Source organism: Aspergillus pseudoviridinutans (assembly GCF_018340605.1).
Source record: "Aspergillus pseudoviridinutans IFM 55266 DNA, scaffold_2, whole genome shotgun sequence".
In the NCBI taxonomy this organism is placed as follows: Eukaryota; Fungi; Ascomycota; class Eurotiomycetes; order Eurotiales; family Aspergillaceae; genus Aspergillus; species Aspergillus pseudoviridinutans.
The window spans coordinates 4,292,766-4,317,950 of NW_025091282.1; the positions used below are offsets into that span (position 1 = coordinate 4,292,766).

Consider the following 25,185-nt stretch of genomic DNA (forward strand, 5'->3'; position numbering starts at 1 on the left):
TTACCTGAAGCCGATGGCTATCGAATGGCTACACAACGACTTCATCAGCCTGGTTGCGATCTTCGGCCTTTCCAGTCTTGAAGCCCAAAGCAGATCAGAGATCCGCACCAAACCCAAGCATGCAATGAAAGCCGCCGGAGCTTGCCTTGGAGCATTTGAAGAATGCGTTCGAGAGACTTTTAAGATCTCGCAGGAGGAAGATGACAGATCCTAACATTCAGCCGGCCTAGACATATTCAGCAGGAGGCTGAAATGGACCTGATTTGGTGGCCGGTTAACGCAATAACCAAACTTCAATCGCAACAGTACGCGGTTCCTCAGCCACCAGCAACACCTGATGAAAGTATGCCGCTTTGATTCGTTTAGGATGATCATACCCGAGGACGATCTGCAGGAAGGGCTGGCAGCCCTAGGTTGGTTTGACGAACCGCTTGCTCCATCTCTAGAACAGCCCCAAGTCCTGGATGACGAAGCGCTACAAGCTATCCTCAATGAGCCAGTCGCAAGGAAAATCACAAGATCGGGCCGTATATACAGCAGATCCCTGTCCGACCCGGACACCAGTTCGGGGTGCACTGAAATCGGTCACAAATCCCCTCCAGAGATACGGTGTTTATTTCGCGACACCCACGAAGAGCTATGTTACTTTCCACAATGAGGCAGTATCTGATTCTAGAATCAGCTCCCGATGCAGGAGATTCCCGTCCGATCGGCTTACAAGTCGCCATGCCAAAATCTAAGAATCCCTCCTTTCAAGGATTCATCATGGGGAACCAGCGATGGTAGGTACCAGTGGCAATGATAAAGATACAGCCAACGGTGCTGTTCAAAGATCCAAGGTCTCAATGTCTGGCGACCTGACATATCTGATTGGCAATACCTAACTGCACATTGGCTACAAATCGCCAGAGAGCCACGATTATACATTGGCACCCGGTCGATCGAGAAGAACAGACAGCATATCGCTGGCACCCAGCCTATTTCGAAGATCACGACATCCCCGACGTTCTCCGGCCTAAGCCAAATGGCGATTAACTGGCATTACGATGGGGTGCCAGTTGGTACGCTGCATGGACTGTCGGTATAACCACTGCTCAGATGTTCAATCCAGAAGCTCATGTGATCCTTGAATCGAACCGATGGGATGATGTCGGCATTCCCAAGACTATCCTAGCGGACAGCCAAACTCTAAAGGCTCGTGTCAAGAAAAGGATCGAACAAAGTGACTGCAGACCTGGAGATAGCACACATTGTGCCTTTCACTCATCTTTCAGCGAGTGGGGTTGTTAATCTCACAGTCCATGACGGACGCTACTCTTTTTTGCCTTCACTATTACTTCAGCTTCGCTGTGCCGTCGCCAGTATACTCCATGCCACGGGCAGGGGCGAGAAGATTGACCGAATTCTGCGAGTCTATGGTGCGACTGGCGCACTTGCGGGTAACGGAAGTACTAATGTCTCGGAGCTGTTGTCTGTGAGTAATCTCACATTATTGCCCACAATCGAGGAGCGCAGCATGAACTCAGCCCAGAAGACCTAAGTTCGGTGATGACAAAAGTGTCACACTCTAAGCACATAGACCGATGAGTTGAAGAGAAAAGACTTGAGTGCTAGTCGCCTTTTTGCCCCTGCTGCTAGGATGCTCCCTTGAGGTTCTGGAATAACCAAGGTCCCTGGATTAGCAGGCAGGAGCTCGCGGCTGAGTTTAAAAGTGAAGAGAAATCTGGACCATTTGCGTCTTGCGAGAATCGCTCATTCAGTTATGATTAGAGGAACTAGAGACTGCTAGAGGATACACCATAAAGAATCTAGATCAAGGGTCTATCGTCCCAGGTAATTCCCCATTCGTGCCTCCGGTTCTGATAGCAGAAAAGCGCCGCGGAGGATCACGACTCTGCGTTGACTATCGGAACTGAACGCTATCACCTGAAGGACCGCCATCCTTTGCCATTGTTTGACGAAATCTTGGAGTGGATGTCAAGGCAAGTTTTCACGGGCTAGATATACGACAGGGATTCCACCGCATCGGTCTAGACCCAGGCTCAGAAGACTTGGACGAGCAGTTTGAAGTATAAGGTTATGGCATATGGCTTGACCAACGGACCGGGCGCTTTTGAACGCTTCGTAAACAGCATTTTTTGGACTGGATGGATGACAACTGGCCGCCCTCATCGACGATTTGCTAATCTATTTCGACGTTGTATCTTTGCTCTAGATACCCAGTAGGGCAGGTAAAAACGGAAAAATTGGCTAAGGTCAGGTCGAGTGTTTACGCCTCTGCTATGCTCAAGGAAAGGCCCGAATCCAAGATACGCAAATGCATTTTGTTTCTAGATTGGGTATTCATCTGCCTCAGAAGACCTCTACGATCAAGGGAGAGACCCTGCCAAGCGACGTAGCAGACTGGGAACAGACATACATCACTCTCTGAAAGACTGATCTCTGCTTCTTTACAGCAGGAACATTCAGTCCAAGTGCATCTTGGAAGAATTATCTTGTGCTGGAGCAACTTCGCTCCAAATACAGCCGGCTGCATTCCAGGGTCTTACCGTTGGCCAACTGTCGGACTCTTGTAGCTTTTAACTTGAATTGCCGTCAAGCAGTTGCAGTTTTTAACCTGCACAAGATGCCAGCTATCAATACTAGCCAATGGAAGGTGCTTTCAACCCAACATCAGGATGTGTCCAAGAAATGCGACAAGTTCTGGCCGCATAACATCACCACCTTGACCTGAGCGGTCGCCCCGTCAGCCTAAGCAGAGTGAGCTGGCAAGAGCTTTCGAGACTAGTTGTTTCTCGGAGAATACTGGGGGCAGAATGGCGGTCGAATGGCCACCCAGCGAGATGTGTTCTCTGCGTGTGGTAGAGACACTGTAGGCCTCGGGAGCTTTCCGAAATGGCATTTCCTTTTTCCCCTGAAGTGGCAGGATCGTTTCGTCTGTTCCTGACATCTCGTAGTCGTAGACAGACATTACGACTTAAGATTCGCTAACGTTCACTCAGGACCCCAATTTCAAGCCAAGCCAGCGCTGCAATCTCCACTCCCGTTGAAGAATGAGTCAACTCTAAAAACTAGCGGAGTTGGGCAACAATCTGGAAGGCGTTTAAAGTGATCTTTCTTGGGCCTTCACTCCTAAGGCTTGCCTCCATCCTTGACGGTGGACCAGAGCAAAAGCCAATTGCAATTGACGACTTGATCAGTGCGTAGCGCTGGACAATGGGTACAAGCATACAATGGCTATTCAACGTATACAAGGGCCCGGAGATCCCGAATTCGCAAGATCTCATTAGCAAGGAACTAGAAACCTTGAGCCCTGTCAATCCTTCCCGGATTATCTATGTGGGGTTCGTCAATTGGAAGCCTGTGGCGCGAGATCCCGCTGACCGCAACTTCAATACTTTTTGCCACCTGGCAATCCACCGGCGTCTGCGAAAGCTCACTGTCCATTAGTTTGGATGCACTGTGCGGTGGACATCGGTGAGATCATGCTTCTCGGTACTTTTCTTGCGAGTTGAAGGAAGCTCCTGCCGCATCCTGGCGGGCCAATTTATCACGTGTGAGCTCGGAGATGAAGTTTCCAAGGCGGGTAATTAGAATTAAGAGTATCCAACGGTACCTATTAAAGTTGGACTGGAGAACGTATGGTGCATTTCTCCATTATGCGAGTGCCGTACTGACGGGCATAAATCGCATAGGCGGGTGGATCAGAGCGCAGTGGCCATTGGACCAGACCAGCGTGGAGATCAATGAGATGACACATGAGTGCCAAAATCGTTGATTATTAGCAATAGATAGTACCTAAGAGTCGGGTTAGAGCGGTCCTTAGTTTCTGACCAGTCAACGACTGTTGTATCGTCGGCGGGGTACTGAGAGATGCTGTTCACCTCGTATCTCAAGTTGTCATCAAAAATACAGAAATGAGGGTCAGCGACAATATCTCAATCGGGTAGAGATAGCTTGCCCTCATGTAAAGGAGAAAGTTACAATTGCTCCGATGACGCTCGAAGCGTCCTTGGGGGGCAACTCCAGAGTCAGTCTGATGTGGAAGTCGGTACTCGGTAGGTAGAAACGTAGGTTACATGAAACGCCCCACTGATAAGCGATAACACTCAAACAAGTGAGGGGAACTTCAGTATGGAGTCTCTAAGGTATGTAGACAGACTATGCGATGCGCATGACTTCGAGTTCCGACTTATTTGAGGGTCGAGAATCCAGACATCCAATAACAAGGACGACTGTGAAAGATGAAGCGACAAACTCAGGGTTTGTGCTGTAGTCTGTAGATAGAGTCTACTGTAGCCCCGAAGGGCCCAGGCCCATGCTTTGACCCTCCCTATTTCTAGGGCCAGTACTGTAAGATCCGGAGGATCTAGTAAAAGTAGCAAAGTGTCGCAAGATCTGGACCTGTTTGCTAATCTGAGATGCTTATCTGGCCTAAAGGTCAACAATGTAGTTGACCTGTAAAGCAACGGCAGTGCTCGCCGGCTAGTATTTATTAACGTAGCATCGAGGATGGAGACCTTAACACTGAGTCAGTAAGTAGTTCGCAGTTTCCTTTGTCAACATTTCCAGTTGCCACCATCAATTTCGATATTCAGGAGTATGGTGTAGGTACGAGAGTCCAGTATTTGCCCCCATTACTTACACTAATTCTCAGAGATTCCGCTTATCAGGTTGAAGAGGGAATTCGGATGCGACAAACAGCTTTAAGCCCCTCCAATCAAGGGGCTCTTAGGCTCAGCTGCGCATCCATTGGGATCAGCAACAAACGATGATTTGTCTGCAGTTGGTGTATCCGTACACCGCCTTTCCTGTGCTGCACCAGTCAGATCAGTAAGAATATAAATCTCTCTGCGAATGCCTAAGGACTAAGAATGCAGCACTCTCCAGAGGTACCTGATCCAAGTATCTCCTGGTAGTACTCCGTATTCTTATTTCTGCACCAACAGACTCGAATCAACCAGCCTTTGTTGACCGCAGAATCAGGTTGATCCACGGTTCCAGGCCGATAAGATCCCCCTGGGTTTACTAGTACGTCGTAATTCTGGACTCTGGATCCTGGGTAGCGCTCACCTATCCGACGGTGAACCCTGGAACCACCTAATTTGCTCCCTCCATTACAAATAAAAACAAACACACCAAGTCAGAGGAAAGGGAAAAAGGCCCAAAGAGAAGATATTATGGGACTGGTACCTGAGACAAGTTAGTAACCGAGCTCCTGTCGCGAACCATTCGGAACGCGCGTGGCAAACCACACACATGTCCTGTGTGGTTGTGGTGCGCTTACCTGAATAATACTTTGTAGATTACAAGGGATGACTTGTTCTCTACACATAGAGTCAATAAAAAGAATAGGAGTTGATTGCCCTGAATACGAGCAAGCACTTCGAGGAAATAGTAACCTATTATTGCCAAAACTATATCTTGCAAGGAGCCACTACTACCAGGTGTATACTGAAAACTTATTCTTGACGTGTCTATTGAAATCGAATCTTAAGGGCATGTTTTTCTATTGTACGCTGTACGCTGTACCATTTTCTTACGCTCCTCTGGATGCCCGCTGATTTGTCAAGTCTTCCTGTTGATGGAATATTCAAAGAGTGACTACAACCTACACTGGTTAGATGTGATCTGCTGTCACATCTGTGGAAGAATTCAGTGTCCCCACTCAATGCAGACAAAGACGTGCAGGGGCCCACGCTCTCAACAAGCTGGGAGGACACCCCTTGCACGAGCATGTCTACAAAGTATCGATCAAATACACTCTCTGCAATCACAGCTGATCAAAGCCACAGAGCATGTTTGTCTGAGCTGTTGATGGTCGTTTCAAAGCGGCCGATGATGAAGAAAGATAAGGACCAATCTTACAAGCCGCAGCAAGCCCAGTCAGCCCCCTAGGGAGAGCTACCAAGCCTACTATCACACCCCAACARAGTCGTGCAGTAGCATCACAATCCGCACAGGGAGTAGCAAAGCAAGGTCCAATCAAGGGCCGTCCAGGAGTCATTCATTTTGGATCCGTCAGAAAGATAATCATTGTCTCAACGAGGCTTGTCATCACCAGAGGTGACACCTCATCAGCGTGCTTGCTTGGTCCTGGACTTGGAAAAGGCTGAGGATCTCGTTAATTAGTCGAATTGGCAATGGCGTCTTTGCTCGTCGGCCAAGAGAAGGATGATCACGAACACGCCTTGAGGTACTGCTCCATTGGTATCTATCATCCGATCAATGAAGATCTCCAGAAATTAAGAACAAGAGCTAGGATGTTCCAGCTCACAGACCCCAAGGGATATGCAGCTCCGACTAAATATGCCAGTAATAGACTTGATGTTGATGACCTGCTGTGTTGCAATCGTTGACAATCGCGGCGGACAGCTTGAAGATACCTTAAGAGATCATTTTCCGTCTACATGAAACCAAATCAACAGGCACAAATCAGAATAAATCAACATTAATAATAGTAATAATGGTAAAAAAATGAAATACCCTCAAAGAATCGGTTCTGTTCTGACTAGGTACTCAAAACTCCCCGCTCTGGAAGTCCCAGCCGCCCGCTTGTCTCTAATAGTTAGTTCCCCTCCCATTTCCCGCCGATTCTGGCTCACTGGTTCCTCTCTGCCCTTTCCCTCCCACTCCAAATCATCTGTATAACATCTATTCCCCTTCGTCATTGTGGTTTTGGATATACTCTCCTTTTATATTGTTCACTCGTTTTTATCCCCGTCGCCTCCTGCCGCTCGGTTCCTCGAGCGAGTACGGATAAAGCAGCCGTAAGAGTGCCAATGCCCGCCTTGTGATTCAAACACCACTGATCGAGATCTCCGCACCTTTAGGACCACGTTGTCGGGAATTCAAATCACTGCCTGAGAGCGACAAAACGATCGCTTTTCCCCCTGTTCTATCAGACGACTATCGGCGGAAGCTCCTCACAATACTGAGATTTAGGCTCTCGAGGCGTTCATTGTCTGTGAGTCGTGGCCTTTTTTCCCCGAAGATTTGCTCCGCCGAGATCACCCCTCAGCCCCTCTGAAACTCCTTACTTTGCACGCTGCTGTCCGAGGAAGCACACCGCCAACCTACGTCTCCCTCGCTGGTCTCCTGGCAGTTGTGCCCAAAGCCGTCGTCTGCTTAGATGGCAATCGGTCCCAGTTGTTGATATTGCTTCCTTAAATCTCTCGTGTTACCCAAAAATACTATAATATAACTTGTGCTCTAACCTGTCTCAACCCCTGAATGGTATTAGTCCGCGAATCCTGCCCTATCCTGCCCAAGATGGCCTTCAAGAATGGGCTGAGTGAACGCCTCGATGAGCTGCGCTTCCCTTCCCCGCGATCTCCTCCCTCCGAGTCCACGTTCCCTGGCTATAACTCGCTCTCTCCGGGCCATACCAGTTTCGTTTCGGCCTTCCCGCGGCCGTCAGGCGATGTGCGCGCCAACCTCCAACGACGATTTACCACGGACTCGAGTAAGCTCTCTTCGTGGAGCTACTTGAATCAAGTTGGAGGCTCTGCTCAAGTTGCCGATCCACTAGATTTGCTCTCGTCGGTAAGCTTCCCATATCAATAGGCTATTGTATTTTGCCCAGTTTGGTCAGCGTTGCAGCCGGCCTTTCGATTATGAATTGAGTTGCCCCGTAGTGCTTGCTTTTCATCCTATGCACTCTGCTATTGTCTGTCCCTCATCCGCCTATTGAACGTGCCCCACCTGCACCCCTCCCGCTACTGTAGTCATTCACAGTTGGCTACTATTTCATTCACAGTTGGCTACTATTTCATTCACAGTTGGCTGCTATTTCATTCACCCGACCTCAATTGACCATGTTGAGTCATCGTACCCCGCGCATGGGGTCCATGTCTGGGGGAATGATGTCATTTTAAAATCCGCGTTCAGTGCTTGCTCTACTTGTATATGGTTCTGACTCTGTTGCAGTTTGAAAAGAAACGTCAGCATATAGAGTATATGCGTGAGCAGAGGAGAAGATTCGAAGAGGATATGAAGCTGCTGGACATGCAGCACGAGAAAGAGAAGCAAGAGATGGATCAGCTGGCCAGAGACTTGGCCAAAGCTGGGCTGTCGGGACCAGTCAGCGAGCCCACCACTCCCCCAGAGTACCGAGAAAATGGCTTTGCTGGTGCATTCACTCGCCCAACTCGCTTCTCTACCTCTAGCGTGACCTCCTCTCCCGGCTTCTTCAACGTCTTCGCACCTTCTCAAGTTACATCTCCACCAAGTCAAACAACCCACAGCTCTGCTCAGACACCTACCAATCGTTTCTCTGTTCATTCGGTTCCTGGATCTCGTAGGAATTCTGAAAAGGAGGATTTTGGTCAAGAAACTGCTTCTCCCTTTCGTCCTGGACCTTCGTAAGTAGCTGGTTCCCACTTTTCACACATCTCGCTTTGCTGCTGCTGGGTTGCTCTTGAAAAAGCTTGCTTTGGATAAGCTCTTCTGGAGTTCTCCACAAGATCTGGCAAATGGCCTGCATTCACGTATTGCTGGCTTAGCGTCCTTTCGCTTGAGATCCCTCACAGACGCTCATTGGTCCATGACCTACTGCAACATTGTCAAATCTGGGGTAGCTGACTGACTCTTGTACCCCAGGATCCACCGTTATTCAATGCCCTCTACTGGTCTAGGATCACAGATTCGTCCTAATATTGCTGCGTTCAGCCACACTTCAGGCCTGGACTCCTTCTCTGCTGCGAAGTACTTATTCCACAACGAGGACGACAGAGCCACTGTGACAGAGGAGGATCGGATCCCTACCCCGGACATCAAGAGTTACCTCAAACTGACAGATCCTGACGACAAGTTTCCTACCCTATCGCGCAGGAACGAGTCTGGTTTGGTAAGTTTCCAGTGATTTATCATGTCTACTGGCTTTTTCTACTTTCTCTTTCTCCACACAAAGTTCCTTCTTCTGACCCCGCTCACACCCTGTGGTTATTATTCTTCTTTGTCGTTCTGTATCTGGTTGACCTTGCTGATCATTATCCTTAGCTGTCTGCAAACTCGGACGCGTTGGATCTGGCAAATTCTCGGACTCCTAACCCAGAGACTTGGAATACTCACAGCCGCCATCGCTCCTCCCACCAGAGCATGCCGCAGAACGCCCTAAACATGTTCCGTCTTGATCAGCTCGGAAACTCTACCAGCGAGAGCCACGCTCAAGCGCCCAACCCTGCTCGTCACATTGCAAGACACTCCCTGGAAGCAAACCTCTTCCACAGCCAGGAAGGAGGCCACGGAAATATGGGTCCAACCGTCTCAAGTCGTCCAACTTCGCTCCAGACATCTTACTCTACGAACGACGTTCCCACTGTCAAGGGCGACGGATTCAACCCTGCAATTACGCCCCCCAAGGCGCATGCTGAGAGTTTTCAGCACCACAACACCAACCTGGGTAGGATTCCAACCAATTCCATTGGCACTCAGCAGAAGGACGCCACGCAACATGATGAGCCCAAGTCTCAGAACTCCCTGAGTCAGCAAACAACCTTGCAGGCTAGTGCTCCTCCTTTTGGACCACAGCTTACTACTGCCGCCGTAAACCACAATACGGCCACTCCGACTGCGATGACTGCGTTCCCAGCGCCTTTCTACGGCTATGGAATCCAAGCATACATGGGAAACCCCGTCCAGGTTAACGGTCAACTTCAAAACTTCAACCCCGCCGCCCCCTACGGTGCTTATCCTCCTTACGGTAACTATCGGCTGGCAGAAGGTCAAGTGAAAGGCGTCACTGCTCGCAGAAGCGGGGACGGAGACTCTAACCAACTGTCTCGCTTCACCAATTTTCCACTGGAGCATTATCGGGGCGAGCTGTACACCCTTTGCAAAGATCAACATGGCTGTAGGTACCTGCAAAGGAAACTGGAGGAACGTAACCCTGAACACGTCCAACTCATATTCGACGAAACTCATATGCATGTCGTTGAGCTAATGACCGGTTCGTCAAGCTTACCCTACTCGCATTTGAAGGGACCTTTTGTCTTCTAACCTGTTCCAACAGATCCCTTCGGCAACTACCTGTGCCAGAAACTGCTGGAGTACTCTAATGATGAACAGCGAACCGCTCTAATCAATAACGCTGCCCACCAACTTGTGAAGATAGCCTTGAACCAGCATGGCACTAGAGCTTTGCAGAAGATGATTGAATTCATCTCAACTCCCGAACAGATCCAGACGGTCATTCAGGCTCTACGTGATCATGTTGTGGAGCTGGTTCAAGACCTGAATGGCAACCATGTCATCCAGAAGTGCCTGAACCGCCTTTCTGCAGAAGACGCGCAGTTCATCTACGACGCCGTCGGAGGCAATTGTGTGGTCGTCGGGACCCATCGTCACGGATGCTGTGTTCTGCAGCGCTGCATTGACCATGCCTCTGGCGAGCAGAGGGCTCGTTTGATCGCTCAAATTACAGCCAATGCTTTTGCTTTGGTCCAGGATCCATTTGGTAACTACGTCGTGCAATACATTTTGGATCTTGCGGAGCCTCATTTCACGGAGCCTCTCTGCCAAGCTTTCCGTGGAAACATCCCGGCTCTGTCGAAGCAAAAATTCAGCTCCAATGTGATCGAGAAGTGCCTTCGTACCGCCGAGTTCCAGATGAAACGTCAGATGATCGATGAAATGCTGGCAGGAGCTGAGCTTGAGAAGATGCTTCGCGACTCCTTTGCCAATTACGTTGTTCAGACTGCGATGGACTTCGCCGATCCTGAAACCAGAGCTCGCATTGTGGACGCTATTCGCCCAATCCTGCCTTCCATCCGCCAGACTCCCCATGGCCGCCGCATTGCCGGTAAAATGATGGCATCCGAAGGCTCTGGTAGGGGAAGCGCCGCGACCAGCGGACAGGTCACCCCCAACGAAATGAACTCTGCCCAGCTTCCGGGTCCGTTGCAAGGCCCACAGAAGCCATTCTTGTATCAACATAACTCATTCCCTGCTCCTACTGTTGGGCCCCAGTTTGGAACTCAGAATTTCATGCCCGCTTCTGGCTCCGGTTCTGTTTCCAACACCACCTCCGGCGGTGCCAGCGAGAACTCTTCCGGCATTTATGCCCCTGCTGCTCAGCAGCCGAACGGCAATCTCGGGGCTCAGAGCCAGCTGTACGCTTACTTTTAATCGCTACGCTGTGTCCCGGATCGTCAGTTCTTGCTGGGCGCACTGTACTCATATTGAGATGATGCTACGATCTTGATGACTTACGGCCACCTTGACCCAACGTCAACCTGGGGAACATGGCTTTTGATACCACAGCAAGATATTTACCTCCATGCAATCCATCTGCATTTTGTGCTACTTCCTGATGATATGATGCAGTTGATGACGATGCATACGCGTGCATTATGCCTTGTACTTTTCTGCAACACTATCCTGCATATTGGCTTCTGCCACTGCAATCTTGTCACACTTGCATACGACATCTTTTATGATCCCCATATGTGCTTTTAGCTCTTTCCATTCCGAATCTGTCTTTTTTTTTGGCATTTTTCTTCATTCTACTTGTGATATGGACGATCAATCGAGATTTGGCAGTGTAGCTGGTTAAGGAGCCTGGCTCCTCGAACCGCGCGGGCAGGGCAGGCATTGCATTTGACATGAGGCTGGTCCCTGAGCTGGCTTCGTTTCTCAGCAAGGAAATACGGCCCTGGCAACATTCCCTATCTGTTTTGCCAGTTCAGGATCGTTTTTGTTGTCTTATCTCTGATTATTGTCTTTTTCTTCCATGCTTGTCACAATAGCACATTCGGTAGAATAGATGTACCCATACTCTTAAGCTACATATTCTTTGCAATCACGCTTTCCCATGTACAAACTTGTAGACACCATTTCCGAGATTGTCTCTCGTCCACATATAAGCGGTACGGAGCAGTGCTTGACATCTCACAAAATCACGTGACTTGGCATGTGAAGGCTTCCGCGCGCGTCTTCCCGATAATTTAATTGAATGAGCTGGAGAGGTACACAACCACATTATTTGCGTACGGCATACACTCATTGCTTAAGCTTCATAGTTTGGAGCGTAGGCAGCTCTCACTTATCCCCCATTACCCCTATGCTCCGCGCGGACAATCTCCGGTCAATCAGTCAGCGATGGCCGTGTCGAGAGGTCCAGACCAGGCAGCTCGCCTGTCTTCTTGGAGTATGTTTGTTCAGTCTCGTTGAGCTTGTTATCCGCGCCAAGAGATGGGATCCATATTGACATTGCTTCTAGCCTGGGATATCTAGTCCTTCTACTGTTGTCGTCCACGGTATCTCCGCAACATGCAAGTCAACTATCGTCCGCGCCGTCCTCTCCGCCCTTGCGGTGCCGCACGCCATTGTTCGGAGCACTGAGTGTATCACGGGTCGCCATCTGCTGACGAAGATTCTTTGGGCGACGCTGGAGGCACTAGGGCTCAAGGATGAGTGGGAGAAGTTTGGAAAGGGCCGGTGTGAGCATGTTAGTACGCTCGCGGTGCTACTTGCCGAGTGCCTCGCTTCGAATGCCGGGAAGAAGACAGAGAAGTTCGTGCTTGTGCTGGATGAGATTGATAGGCAGCGGGAGGCGCCACACACGCTTCTTGCTGCACTGGCGAGGCTTGGGGAGGTGGTAAGTCGGTGTTTATGAGATAATAAAGTTGTGTGGACGATGGTTGTTGACTCGATTCTTTGGCATTGAGCAGATCCCCTCACTATGTGTCGTGCTGATCCTCAGCTCGACGCCGCGGCCTCTCTTCTTGCAGTCTGCTGCGGTCCCGCACATCAGCTTCCCTCCGTACACGCGCAAAGAAGCCACTGCCATCATCCTGAACTCCGAATCACCACCAGTTTACGGACTCCCGCAGGAAACCGCCGCGAAGCTATACCCCCATTTCGTATCGGCCGTGTACGACTCGCTGGTCGGGCCCACGGCCAGCTCGATACCTATCTTCCGGTCAATATGCGAGAAACTCTGGCCGCAATTCGTCTCGCCAATCGTCGCCGGCGAGACGGCCCCGGGAGGCAATGAATGGGACTTCTCCCGGCTGCTGGTTAAGAACCGCGCGCTGTTCCGCCAGCAAGGCGAAGCAGCGCTGGTGCACCACATCGTCACCGAGGACTCCGCCCCCACGACCAACGGCTTCGGCTCCAGCCTCAAACCCTCGCTGACCGCAGCGTCTGCCCCCTCCCCTCTCCCTTCCCTCCCCTACTTCCCTACTCTAATCCTCACCTCCGCCTACCTCGCCTCGCACACCCCTCAACGCCTCGACACAATCTTCTTCTCCAAATTCTCCTCGTCCTCGCTATCGGCCCGCAACAAGCGCGCCCATCACAGACGACGCTTGAAACTCCTCTCGCAGGCGCAGGCCGAAGACGCCCGAGCAGCCCGCCAAGACCCCTCCACCCCAGGCAAGAAGGGCAAGAGGCAGAAGACGCGCATCACAAAGTCCACGCTCGAGTCCGCCTTCGCTACCACCTCCGCTACTACCTCCGGCGGCGCCCCCGGTATCACCGGCCCGTCTACAATTCTCACTGCCCGTCCGTTTCCCCTGGAGCGCTTGATCGCCATCTACCACGCTATCGATCCTAATCCTCCTGCAAACCCTATCCGTATGACGGCTGTTGCTGACGCGATATACGCGGAGCTGGCTACGCTCCGGCGTCTGCGGCTGGTCGTGCCTGCGGCGGGCCGGGACAGTTCTAGTCGCATGGGGGCTGCGGCTGGGGGCTCGGGCAGCGGTAATACGACCTCTGACGCTGGTGAGAAATGGTGTGTTACTGTCTCCGGCGATTGGATTGGGGAGATGGCCAAGGGGATCGGAGTGGAAGTTGGAGAATGGCTAGCAGGTGGATTGGACTGAAGACTGTCAATCCACTATATGGGTCCATTCATTAGAGTCCCGATTGCTGGCTTATATCCACAGCAGTGATGTTACATCATAACTCATGATAATGCGACGACTCGACATACAAACGGCCTAGTTATAGGCTCATAATATCCGTCATGGAAATGTCAATAACACGGAGAATCTACCTACCAACCCCATTCATCAACAGTAGCACTAGAACAGACCAGTAGAGTGGGGGTCTGTGGCCCATGTAATGACCCATCACCCGATTCAAACCGTAGCGAGGAAATAGGATTCGCGTATTGGTATTTCGTTAGAGGAGAAAAGACTTGTTCTCCAGTACGAAGGGAGAACAATTGAACCTTGCGCTCATCGGAAGCTATTGGCATAGGATTAGTAGGCTTGCCTGGGGTCAAAATGGTCAGTGACCTCACCGCTTGCCAGAAGCCCAAGTTCAGGACTGATATCAAAGTCGGGGATGACTTCCGGTGAGAAGTCGGAAAATGAGAGATATGGCCTAGTCGAAGTGTGACGCGGATGATTGGGTCTCGGATTGCGCTGTAGGCCGTTATGTGCGTACCGGATGTCGTACATTTGAAGCTATAGGTAACGTTATTAGCTTGACTTCTCTTGAAAAGGGAGGAAAGTGAAGTCTTCATTTTTAGGATGCAAAGGCAAAGACATGACCGAAGTGCGTACCGAGTTTATACCTGCCACGACGATTCGATAAGGATCAAGGTTCCTGATCTTCGTGACTGCATGGGGGTGTTGTAGACGCGTTGCAGTCCCCCCACTGCGGAGATCGTGAAGGAAGACGGTTGAGTCTTTCAGACCAGCAGCAATGACAGTCGAAGACAGCCATTCAACGCTGGTGACTAGTGCGTGAGAGGAATCTGTACGTCGATGGAGAATTGGCTTTCCGGTGGAGACATCGCTGGGGAATGGCTTCTTGGATAGAGCCCAATAACTTCCCAATCCTTCTAGAGTATACAGGCCTTCGGAGGTGCCAATCGCGAAGAGTGCTTTGTCTCCCTCTGGACATGGTGACGAGCACCACAAGGATGACTCAGTACGAATGCGAATGGGATGGGCGACTAATTTGGGATGAACGTCAATCAACGTTCGCTCCCAAAACACTGCCAGAAGGGCACATGTACGTACAGAAAGCAGGCCAACGATAATCGCCGCCTTCACCAAGGTCAGGCAGCATACGTGGAGCAAGGAATGAGTCGCCATTTGGGCCACTATCCATCGTGGCTCTAATTTTGTTAGCTGGTTGATCCCTTGCGGATTCCGTATGGGCTTACAGCAAGTATCCGGTATGACTCAAGGAGATAGAAGAGAGCTGAGATTGTACAATGGCGTATAAGCATGTGTTTTACCTCACTGAATCGTTTTGGGAAGAGCGATAAAAACACATACTCTGTACGGCTCTCGGAAGAGCACTCGCTCCATCGTCCGATTATATGTCCAAATCTCTTGGTCGGTGTCTGGAAAGCATACTCTGACAGAAGTGTCAATGAAGAGAAAAGCGTCAAACCGATTATGAGAGCATCAACTTACGACACTGAAGATTCACCACCGCGGTGGCCACCTTTGGAAGCAATCAGCGTAGGGAATTAAAATACGAGGCCGGGGGCTTGAACTCACTGGCAATAAGGATGCCAGAACGGTTGTTGCGTAGCACATGCTTAATGGTGTAATCACTTGGCCACGGTTCAAATCGATGTAACTGTTTTCGACTGATTTGGCTCGCATATGTGAGGCCTTGTTGCTCTTGTCGCAAGGGCTTTGATATATGTTGCGCTCCGATTTCTCGTTCAATTCCGAGAAGGGGACTTCGCACGAACGGCGACCTTTTGATTTTCTCCTTTGCCAGTCTCCGACTGAGGTGGACTTTCCTCTGGCGTTTCTAGCAAATAGTGAGTTCCATGGTCCATCTGGAAGCTTAAGATCAAGTCTACAACCTCATGCTCGACCCGTTTCCTCTTGACTGCATCCTTTGAGTACTGTGCTCCTGGGGCGGCTTTATGACTAGCCTGGATCTTGAAATATTTCTTCTTGTCGGGATCTGTATGGTATCAATGAGAGTTCAAGTCAAGAGTCCCAGCTTGCAGATATAACCTTGGCTGTAGACCATCATGAGAGAACATTCACGTACCATAGTAGAACCCTGGAATCTCCCGATTCATGGTGCCGAGCCAAGGATAAGCAGCGGCCAGGACTATGACTTAAGAATTAGGACTTCGGTTTACGCAGGGAATTTTCTTTGAATATACCCGGATTATGAAGACTATCAAGTGAAGGTGAGCTGAGCTCGCCGAAGCCACAGAGATAGCGTTTTCATGGGGTGCAAATTTGCAAAAGTGGATTTTTAGCGATGTTAGTTTTGTTGTAGCTTGACTCTCAGAGGAGCATGCATGTCCCTCTAAAAATCACCTTATTCAAGTTTATTTGCTGGCCGTGAAACGTCTCTGATATAGATTCATCAGAGGGAGTCGTGTGCCCTTGGCCGCAATGACGTCCACAACAGAAGCCCGGTTACGTAAGCAGAGGTTATTTGAAGAGGGTCTCCAATTGGCGGAATGGGGGTGTCAGTACTATTTCCTCAACGCGATGCATCAGGGAAAGCTTTTCATCTAGAACCTGCCTCATTCCCTATGATCCGTCGCTTGTGATGAGCGCAAAGGGTTCTCCACTCATGGGGTCCTCGGCGGCAACACGAGTCCTTCTTACACTGCGCTCGACAGCAACATCAGAGAGTGGATCGAGGATCTGTCGATAAGATTGCAATGGCTTCAATAAGCGAGAAGGGAACACGGTAAATATCCTGTTTTGTACTTCAAATGCAGTCTTTCGTCCATATTGCATTGCTGGTGCTCTTTTAGATGTGTTTCTATCATGCTTGAATCATAGGTGTCTTCAAAATTGACTCCTTCATCGTCGAAACAAACTACGGAGTATTTAGCTTACAGACTGAGAATGTACAAATATCCCCACTCAAATCGTCAATGGAGACATCGCGTACATGTGGAGTCCAATGTAAGGATGGAAGTCTCAGGCGGTAAACTAAGATGTAAATGAAACTGGACACAGAAACGGGATGGTTAGACGGGGTCTTCGCGAGTAGGTAATAAAAGGCCTGATACTTGGCTGATTCCCCTTCTACATCCTCTCCTGCTTAACTCATAGCTTTAAACCCCTCCCTTTCTGCCTCTTTGGCTGAACGTTGCGAAGAAGGAGACGATGGTGCCCTTCCTTTATTGCCTAACGTTGCTTCCTTCCCTGAATGGGTTGTCTGCACCTTCCTCCATGAATCTCACGCTCTGTGATGTTTTGTTCGGGTGGCTCTGTGGACACCTACGTCTACTCGCTTTTACAGATGGTTCTTTAAGCTCTATCGTTGATTGTTCTACGGGTCATATTGTGTACTTCTATACGTTATACGTCTCAATCCGTCTACCTTTTCATCTGTCTTATCTTTCACAATGGTTGGTCAGTTCGGCAGAGACCCTCTTGGGGCCCTTCTGAACCAGGAAAACACAGTGCCTGTTCGCCGACTCAGTGGTGTGAACACCAAAAGCCCTCTCGTGGCCACCATGCCGGACGAGAAGAAACCGATCCCTAACGATGAGGACGATGATGAAGATGCCGAAGAGGAGAACATGGACGCTCTCATTGACGATCTCCAAACAGTAGATGGTGACGTTGACATGGATGACGATATAGCCATTGACACAGGTGTCATTACTCGTCGTGTCTCCGATGAGATGCTACAGACAGACCCAGAAAAAGGCCTCAGTGAAATCGAGGCTCAGCATCGACGGAGAAAGTACGGCCCCAATCGGATGAAGGAAGAAAAGGAAAACCTTCTGCTCAAATTTCTGTCCTTCTTCGTTGGACCTGTCCAGTTTGTAATGGAGGTATGAAACAATCATACTGCTTATGTTCATCACCTCAGAAAGACGGCTGATTCTGTGAGCATAGGGTGCTGCTGTATTGGCCGCCGGGCTTCGAGATTGGGTCGATTTCGGTGTCATATGTGCGCTTCTTTTGCTCAACGCATCTGTGGGCTTTATTCAGGAGTTCCAGGCGGGGTCTATTGTCGATGAGCTCAAGAAAACACTCGCTCTCAAAGCAATTGTCTGCCGCGAAGGTCAGTTCAATGAAATTGACGCCTCGGAGATCGTGCCTGGAGATATAGTCAGAATCGAGGAGGTATTGTACTACCAAAGCTCCAACTTCGGATAAAGGATGAGCTCTGCTGACTCGAGAAGGGCACAATTGTACCAGCCGATGGCCGGATAGTGTCGTCCAACCTTATCCAGGTGGACCAATCTTCGATCACAGGTGAATCTCTGGCAGTTGACAAACACAAAGGAGATACCTGTTACGCATCGTCTGCCGTCAAGCGTGGTAGAGCAATTGTCGTTGTTACCGCCACTGGTGATTATACCTTTGTCGGACAGGCTGCCGCATTAGTTAATGCTGCATCCTCTGGATCAGGGCACTTCACTGAAGTGCTCAATGGTATCGGCGCCGTCCTCCTTGTCCTGGTCATCATAGCCTTGCTTGTTGTGTGGGTTTCGTCTTTTTACCGCTCAAATGGCATCATTACGATACTCGAGTTCACATTGGCCATTACTATTATCGGCGTACCTGTCGGTCTCCCTGCCGTTGTCACGACTACAATGGCGGTAGGCGCTGCGTACCTAGCTAAGAAACAGGCCATTGTGCAAAGACTATCGGCTATTGAGTCTCTGGCTGGTGTCGAGATCCTCTGCTCTGACAAGACCGGCACACTGACAAAAAATAAGCTATCATTGTCGGAGCCATACACTGTTGCTGGAGTTGAACCGGACGATCTCATGTTGACTGCTTGCTTGGCCGCCTCGAGAAAGAAGAAGGGCATGGATGCCATTGACAAAGCATTTTTCAAAGCACTCCGACATTATCCGCGTGCAAAAGCTGCGCTTACGCAATACAAGGTGCTGGAATTCCATCCATTTGATCCTGTTTCAAAGAAAGTCACGGCTGTAGTGCAGTCGCCCCAGGGTTGCCGCATGACCTGCGTGAAAGGCGCTCCTCTGTTCGTTCTCAAGACCGTCGAGGAGGACCATCCCATTCCCGAGGAGATTGATACCGCATATAAGAATAAAGTTGCTGAATTTGCAACTCGCGGTTTCCGTTCGCTTGGAGTTGCTCGCAAACGCGATCAGGGCTGTTGGGAGATCCTCGGTATCATGCCATGTTCCGACCCTCCACGGCACGACACTGCGAAAACCATCAATGAGGCGAAGAGCCTGGGCCTCTCGATCAAAATGCTAACCGGTGATGCGGTTGGAATTGCTCGAGAGACTTCGCGTCAACTTGGGCTCGGCACCAACGTGTATAATGCGGAGCGGCTCGGTCTCGGAGGTGGAGGAACAATGCCTGGATCAGAGGTGTATGACTTTGTCGAAGCTGCCGATGGCTTTGCGGAGGTCTTTCCGCAGCACAAATACAACGTTGTGGAGATTCTACAGCAACGTGGATACCTTGTGGCAATGACGGGTGACGGCGTCAACGATGCCCCTTCGCTCAAGAAAGCTGACACTGGTATTGCCGTTGAAGGATCCTCTGATGCGGCGCGCTCTGCTGCTGATATTGTCTTCCTTGCTCCCGGCTTGTCTGCCATAATTGACGCATTGAAGACTTCACGTCAGATATTTCACCGCATGTATGCGTATGTGGTGTATCGGATAGCCTTGTCGTTGCACCTCGAGATTTTTCTGGGCTTGTGGATTGCAATCTTGAATGAGAGTCTCAACCTACAGCTCGTTGTTTTCATCGCCATCTTTGCTGATATTGCCACACTTGCCATTGCCTACGATAACGCTCCCTACTCCAAGACCCCGGTGAAGTGGAACCTCCCCAAGCTATGGGGCATGTCTATTCTTCTTGGTCTTGTACTTGCCACAGGGACTTGGGTTGCGCTTACCACTATCATTAACAGTGGCGAAGAAGGTGGCATCATCCAGAATTTCGGAGAACGCGACGAGGTTCTGTTCCTCGAGATATCACTGACCGAGAATTGGCTCATTTTCATTACCCGCGCGAATGGGCCCTTCTGGTCATCAATGCCTTCTTGGCAATTGACAGGAGCCATTCTAGTTGTTGATCTCGTGGCTACGTTTTTCTGCATATTCGGTTGGTTCGTCGGCGGCCAAACCTCGATTGTTGCTGTTGTCCGTATCTGGGTCTTCTCGTTTGGTGTTTTCTGCATCATGGGTGGACTTTATTACCTGCTGCAGGGCTCGACGGGCTTTGACAATCTCATGAATGGTAAAAGCTTTAGCCGAAGCGTGAAACAGAGATCTCTCGAGGATTTCGGTAAGTTAAACTGCAACCACTCTATTGATCGTGCATATGACTAACTCCAACCAGTCGTCTCGCTTCAAAGAGTTTCAACACAGCATGAGAAGAACAACCCTTGAAGCTGTCTAGGTTCGATTTCTCTCCCTGTATACAATTTCATGCCTTTTTGCGGCACCACTATAGCATTTCTGGAAGCCATCGTTATGCACCGGTCTCACAAGTTATACTTTCACTCGAGGCCATTTGATAGAGCCTCTCTTCCCTTGGTGTTCAGTCGTGATTCAACCAGGTCTCACATTGTTTCAAACTGTCCAATGGCTACAGTAGTCGATGGACAAAATTGTAAGTCCGCTAGAAGTTGAAAGTATTCTCCATCGCAGGGTTTCCGTTGTGAATCCGGATAGGCAAAAGTCAACTCATCCTGTGTATCTCAATGCTGAATCCTTATAATTTGATTTGGGATGACGTTATCTATACTCTTACTCTTTGAAAGCTCTGTTTGCACAGTCATCTCGTAGGAGATGGATGAAGGGCCAAAAATGGAACTATACGAGAGCCACTGTTGTAGTCGAATATCCTGCCATATCTAGTTAGCGCCAAGTTTGTAAGCTTTGCCTTAGCCTAGCCTTTTGTAGATAGCTATTCTGCTTACATAACCGCCCCTCCGCTCTACATGGAATTTCTAATGCGGATTTCGGATCTTCCCCTCGACGATAAGAAATTGCCCAGCAAACATTTCTGAAACACCATGATATTTCCTCAATAGTCTTTTTTTAGACTCCTCATTTATCACAACCATATCGCCGCATCTTGTATTTCTACAGCGTCAATGCCTCCTCGTAGGAGGCCACAACCCTCTGCGGCCAGCCAGGCGCGATCTGCGCAGCCTTCTGAGGTATGGCAAAAGTTTCTCCGCACAATCGTCTCAGTATCTTTGTTCGTGCTAACGATTTATATCGGATTCAAACAGTCTGCAGCTCCTTCTAGGAAAGGGTCTACTGACGCTTCTGGCAAGAGAAGACGTTCTATCCAGTCGAAACCACCTACAAACCCAGCACCGGCCGCGGAGAACGTCGAGCATGATGATCGCGCGGATGAGCCTTCAGGACCGACCTACCGTCATAGAGATCCCTTCGACGCCCTTCTCGAACCGTTCTACTACAATAAATCACTTACGGACCCAATCAACACTGCCAAGGATAAATGGAACCTGTTGCCGGCTTTCTTGAAAGTGAAAGGATTGGTGAAGCAGCACATTGACTCATACAACTACTTTATCGAAGTGCAATTGAAGAAGATCGTCGAGTCCAGTTCTACTATCCGTAGCGACATCGATCACACCTTTTATATCAAGTTTACGGATATCTACGTCGGCTCGCCGTGCCGTGCGGACGAGCCCCAGGATGTCACCCCCGATGCTCACCCGTCGACGGTTTCGCCGCACGAGTGCCGCCTCCGTGATACAACCTATGCGGCCCCTATTCTGGTCAATTTCGAGTACATTCGTGGGCGTCAAAGGGTCACTCGGAAAGGCGTGTCGATTGGCAGAATGCCAATCATGCTTCGAAGCTCAAAGTGTGTGTTGGCGAACAAGACGCCCTCGGAGATGACGGTGTTGAACGAGTGTCCTCTGGACCCTGGTGGATACTTCATTGTCAACGGTACAGAGAAAGTTATTCTCGTCCAGGAGCAGTTGAGCAAGAACAGAATCATCGTCGAAACCGACCCGAAGAAGGAAATTGTTCAGGCGTCCGTCACCAGGTGAGTTGTTCTTTGTATTCTCAGCTCATATTCCTTTGGTTTCCCGCTTATCTGACCTGCGACTGCAGTTCGTCCAACGAGCGTAAATCCAAGAGTTATATTATCCTCAAAAAGGACAAGCTCTACGTGAAGCACAACGTCCTCAGTGAAGACATTCCCATCGTAACTCTTCTGAGGGCCATGGGTATACACACGGAGCAGGAGATGTTGCTCCTAGTTGCTGGTGTCGACAGCCTCTACCAGGATGACTTTGCCATCAACTTCGAAGAAAGCATCAAATTGGGAATCTACACTCAACAACAAGCGTTGGACTGGATCGGTGCACGGATTAAGATCAACCGGAAACAGTCGTCTTATCGTCGAACACACATTCAAGAAGCCGTCGAGGCTATCGCCTCTGTCATCATTTCCCACATTGAAGTCAAGAATATGAACTTCCGGCCAAAGGCGGTATACGTCGCTCACATGGCGCGTCGAGTTCTGATGGCCAAGAATGACCCCTCTCTGGTTGATGATCGTGACTACCTGGGAAACAAACGTCTGGAATTGGCTGGGCAGCTTCTTGCTCTCCTTTTTGAAGATTTGTTCAAGAAATTCTGCTTCGACATCAAGATGAACATCGATAAAGTGTTGAATAAGCGCAACCGGGCTGAACAATTCGATGCGTGGACTGTCATGAGCATGCACAGCAACCATATCACTCAGGGCATGAACCGTGCCATTTCGACAGGTAACTGGAGTTTGAAACGTTTCCGCATGGAGCGTGCTGGTGTTACTCACGTTCTTAGTCGGCTTAGCTACATCGCCGCGTTGGGTATGATGACCCGTATCAGCAGTCAGTTCGAAAAGACCCGAAAAGTCAGTGGTCCCAGAGCTCTGCAGCCGTCTCAATTTGGTATGCTCTGTCCGGCAGATACCCCTGAAGGAGAAGCCTGTGGTTTGGTAAAGAACTTGGCGCTCATGACCCATATCACGACGAATGATGAGGAAGGTCCAATCAAGAACCTCGTTTTTATGCTCGGGGCTGAAGACATTCTGGCCCTGGGTGGTAAACAGCTATACACCCCCGGCAGTTACACAATTTCCATCAACGGAACGCCGATAGCACTCACTCGTCGCCCTAAATATTTCCTCAACGCTTTCCGCAGATTACGGCGCATGGGTCGTATCTCGGAGTTTGTCAGCATTTACATCAACCATCACCAATGTGCAGTGCATATCGCCACTGACGATGGACGGATTTGCAGACCTCTCATCGTCGTCGAGAATGGCAAGTCCCTCGTCACAGTCCACCACTTGGAGAAATTGCGTGACGGCACGATGCAATTCGACGATTTCTTGGCTCAGGGGCTGGTCGAATACCTCGATGTTAACGAGGAGAATGACTCCTTAATCGCTATTTATGAGAAAGACATCACAGATACAACGACACATTTGGAGATCGAACCCTTTACAGTGCTTGGAGCCGTCGCTGGTTTGATCCCGTACCCCCACCACAACCAATCGCCCCGTAACACATATCAGTGTGCGATGGGTAAACAAGCTATTGGAGCCATCGCATCAAATCAGTTCCTTCGAATCGATTCTATCCTCTACCTCATGGTGTACCCACAGAAACCCATGGTCAAATCACGCACAATTGAACTGGTCAAGTATGATCAACTTCCCGCCGGTCAGAATGCCATGGTGGCGGTCATGAGTTATTCCGGCTACGATATTGAAGACGCGCTGGTTTTGAACAAGGGTTCCGTCGATCGTGGCTTCGGTCGTTGCCAAGTGTACCGGAAGTACGTGACCAACCTGAAGAGTTATTCGAACGGTACAAAGGACAGACTCAATCCCCCAACTTACGAGAATGGTGCCCCCATCAGAAAGCATGCACTGCTTGAAGCGGATGGTCTGGCCGCTGTCGGTGAACAGGTAAATGCCGGCGAGGTCTATATCAACAAGAGCACACCCGAGCAATCCAACCTATCGGGAATTGGCTCCGATGCTGGCCGACCAGTTCAATATACGCCGACGCCCATGACTTACAAGCTTCATGACCCAGCATACATTGACAAGGTCATGTATTCCGTACAGGAGAACGAGAACCAACTCGTCAAGGTTCTTGTTCGCCAAACCCGTCGACCGGAAGTAGGTGACAAATTCTCCTCTCGCCACGGTCAGAAAGGTGTCGTCGGTATTATAGCCGACCAGGCAGATATGCCGTTCACGGATGCCGGTATCAATCCTGACATTATCATGAACCCACATGGTTTCCCCTCCCGAATGACAGTCGGGAAAATGCTGGAACTTGTTGCTGGAAAAGCCGGTGTGCTTGCTGGTCACCACGGTTACGGAACCTGCTTCGGCGGCACCCCTGTGGAGGAGGCCTCGCGGATTCTGATCGACCACGGCTTCAGTTACGGAGGCAAAGACTATCTCACGTCTGGTATCACCGGCGAAGCCCTTCCGTTCTACGTCTTCACCGGCCCCATCTACTATCAGAAGCTCAAGCACATGGTGCAAGACAAGATGCACTCGCGTGCGCGCGGACCTCGCGCAATTCTGACCCGTCAGCCCACAGAAGGTCGTTCGCGAGACGGTGGTCTCCGCCTGGGAGAGATGGAGCGTGATTGTCTTATCGCCTACGGAACCAGCCAACTGCTTCTCGAGCGTCTCATGATCTCCTCCGATCGCCACGAGATTGACGTCTGCGAGCAGTGCGGGTTCATGGGCTATCTGAACTGGTGTCAGCGGTGCAAGTCCTCTCGGAGCGTCGTGAAGATGACAATCCCCTACGCGGCCAAGCTTCTCATTCAGGAATTGATGAGTATGAACGTGACTGCTCGGCTGAAGCTAGATGATGAGTTCCCCGAGTGGAAGGGAACTTAGTAATGACCTTCTCCATTGGAACCGTCTTGTACAAAAAGGAAAAGTTTCATGTGTTTCACGTCCGAGAAAAGTGTGTTATCGGTTGTTTGGCGCTCGAGGTCATTTCATTACGTTACTCCTCTACCGCGTACATGTAGTAGTTTGCATGCATAGCGCACGGCGATTTGGTTTTGTCATAAGATACTGTTATCATAGCATTTGGATAGAAATGGTCTTTGCAGGACTAAAAACTAGAAATGTGGATTTTTCAAATCAGTCTTCTGTCTTCGTGTACGATGTATTCTTTTCAAACTGGAGTCTGGATCTGAATTCAACCAAGACGGCAACATAATAGATAGAAATAACAGTCTGCCGATGAGTAGCACAAGGCTCA

General features: G+C 49.9%; 5 protein-coding genes across 5 annotated transcripts; 4 read left to right on the forward strand and 1 right to left on the reverse strand.

The window, feature by feature from the left end:
• Positions 1-7,272: 7,272 nt before the first annotated feature.
• Positions 7,273-11,127, forward strand: Asppvi_003556 (putative RNA-binding protein; the record flags this gene model as incomplete). The annotated part of the gene is made up of 5 exons (XM_043299517.1): positions 7,273-7,545; positions 7,930-8,363; positions 8,602-8,848; positions 9,001-9,949; positions 10,013-11,127. The coding sequence occupies 5 exons, from the start codon at positions 7,273-7,275 to the stop codon at positions 11,125-11,127; spliced, it is 3,018 nt and encodes a 1,005-aa protein (XP_043155452.1).
• Positions 11,128-12,061: 934 nt separating this feature from the next.
• On the forward strand, positions 12,062-13,829 carry Asppvi_003557 (origin of replication complex subunit 5 family protein; the record flags this gene model as incomplete). The annotated part of the gene is made up of 3 exons (XM_043299518.1): positions 12,062-12,148; positions 12,221-12,598; positions 12,672-13,829. 3 exons carry the CDS (start codon positions 12,062-12,064, stop codon positions 13,827-13,829), a joined length of 1,623 nt encoding a protein of 540 aa, XP_043155453.1.
• Positions 13,830-14,002: 173 nt separating this feature from the next.
• Positions 14,003-16,009, reverse strand: Asppvi_003558 (uncharacterized protein; the record flags this gene model as incomplete). The annotated part of the gene is made up of 10 exons (XM_043299519.1): positions 14,003-14,196; positions 14,252-14,417; positions 14,517-14,911; positions 14,979-15,076; positions 15,125-15,162; positions 15,240-15,321; positions 15,381-15,411; positions 15,468-15,729; positions 15,785-15,888; positions 15,979-16,009. The coding sequence occupies 10 exons, from the start codon at positions 16,007-16,009 to the stop codon at positions 14,003-14,005; spliced, it is 1,401 nt and encodes a 466-aa protein (XP_043155454.1).
• A 1,296-nt stretch (positions 16,010-17,305) lies between these two features.
• Asppvi_003559 (plasma-membrane proton-efflux P-type ATPase) lies at positions 17,306-20,293 on the forward strand (the record flags this gene model as incomplete). Its single annotated transcript, XM_043299520.1, has 4 exons — positions 17,306-17,740; positions 17,805-18,035; positions 18,095-20,189; positions 20,244-20,293. 4 exons carry the CDS (start codon positions 17,306-17,308, stop codon positions 20,291-20,293), a joined length of 2,811 nt encoding a protein of 936 aa, XP_043155455.1.
• Positions 20,294-21,003: 710 nt separating this feature from the next.
• Positions 21,004-24,812, forward strand: Asppvi_003560 (DNA-directed RNA polymerase III core subunit RET1; the record flags this gene model as incomplete). Its single annotated transcript, XM_043299521.1, has 3 exons — positions 21,004-21,069; positions 21,145-21,935; positions 22,004-24,812. The coding sequence occupies 3 exons, from the start codon at positions 21,004-21,006 to the stop codon at positions 24,810-24,812; spliced, it is 3,666 nt and encodes a 1,221-aa protein (XP_043155456.1).
• Between the last annotated feature and the right edge of the window lie 373 nt (positions 24,813-25,185).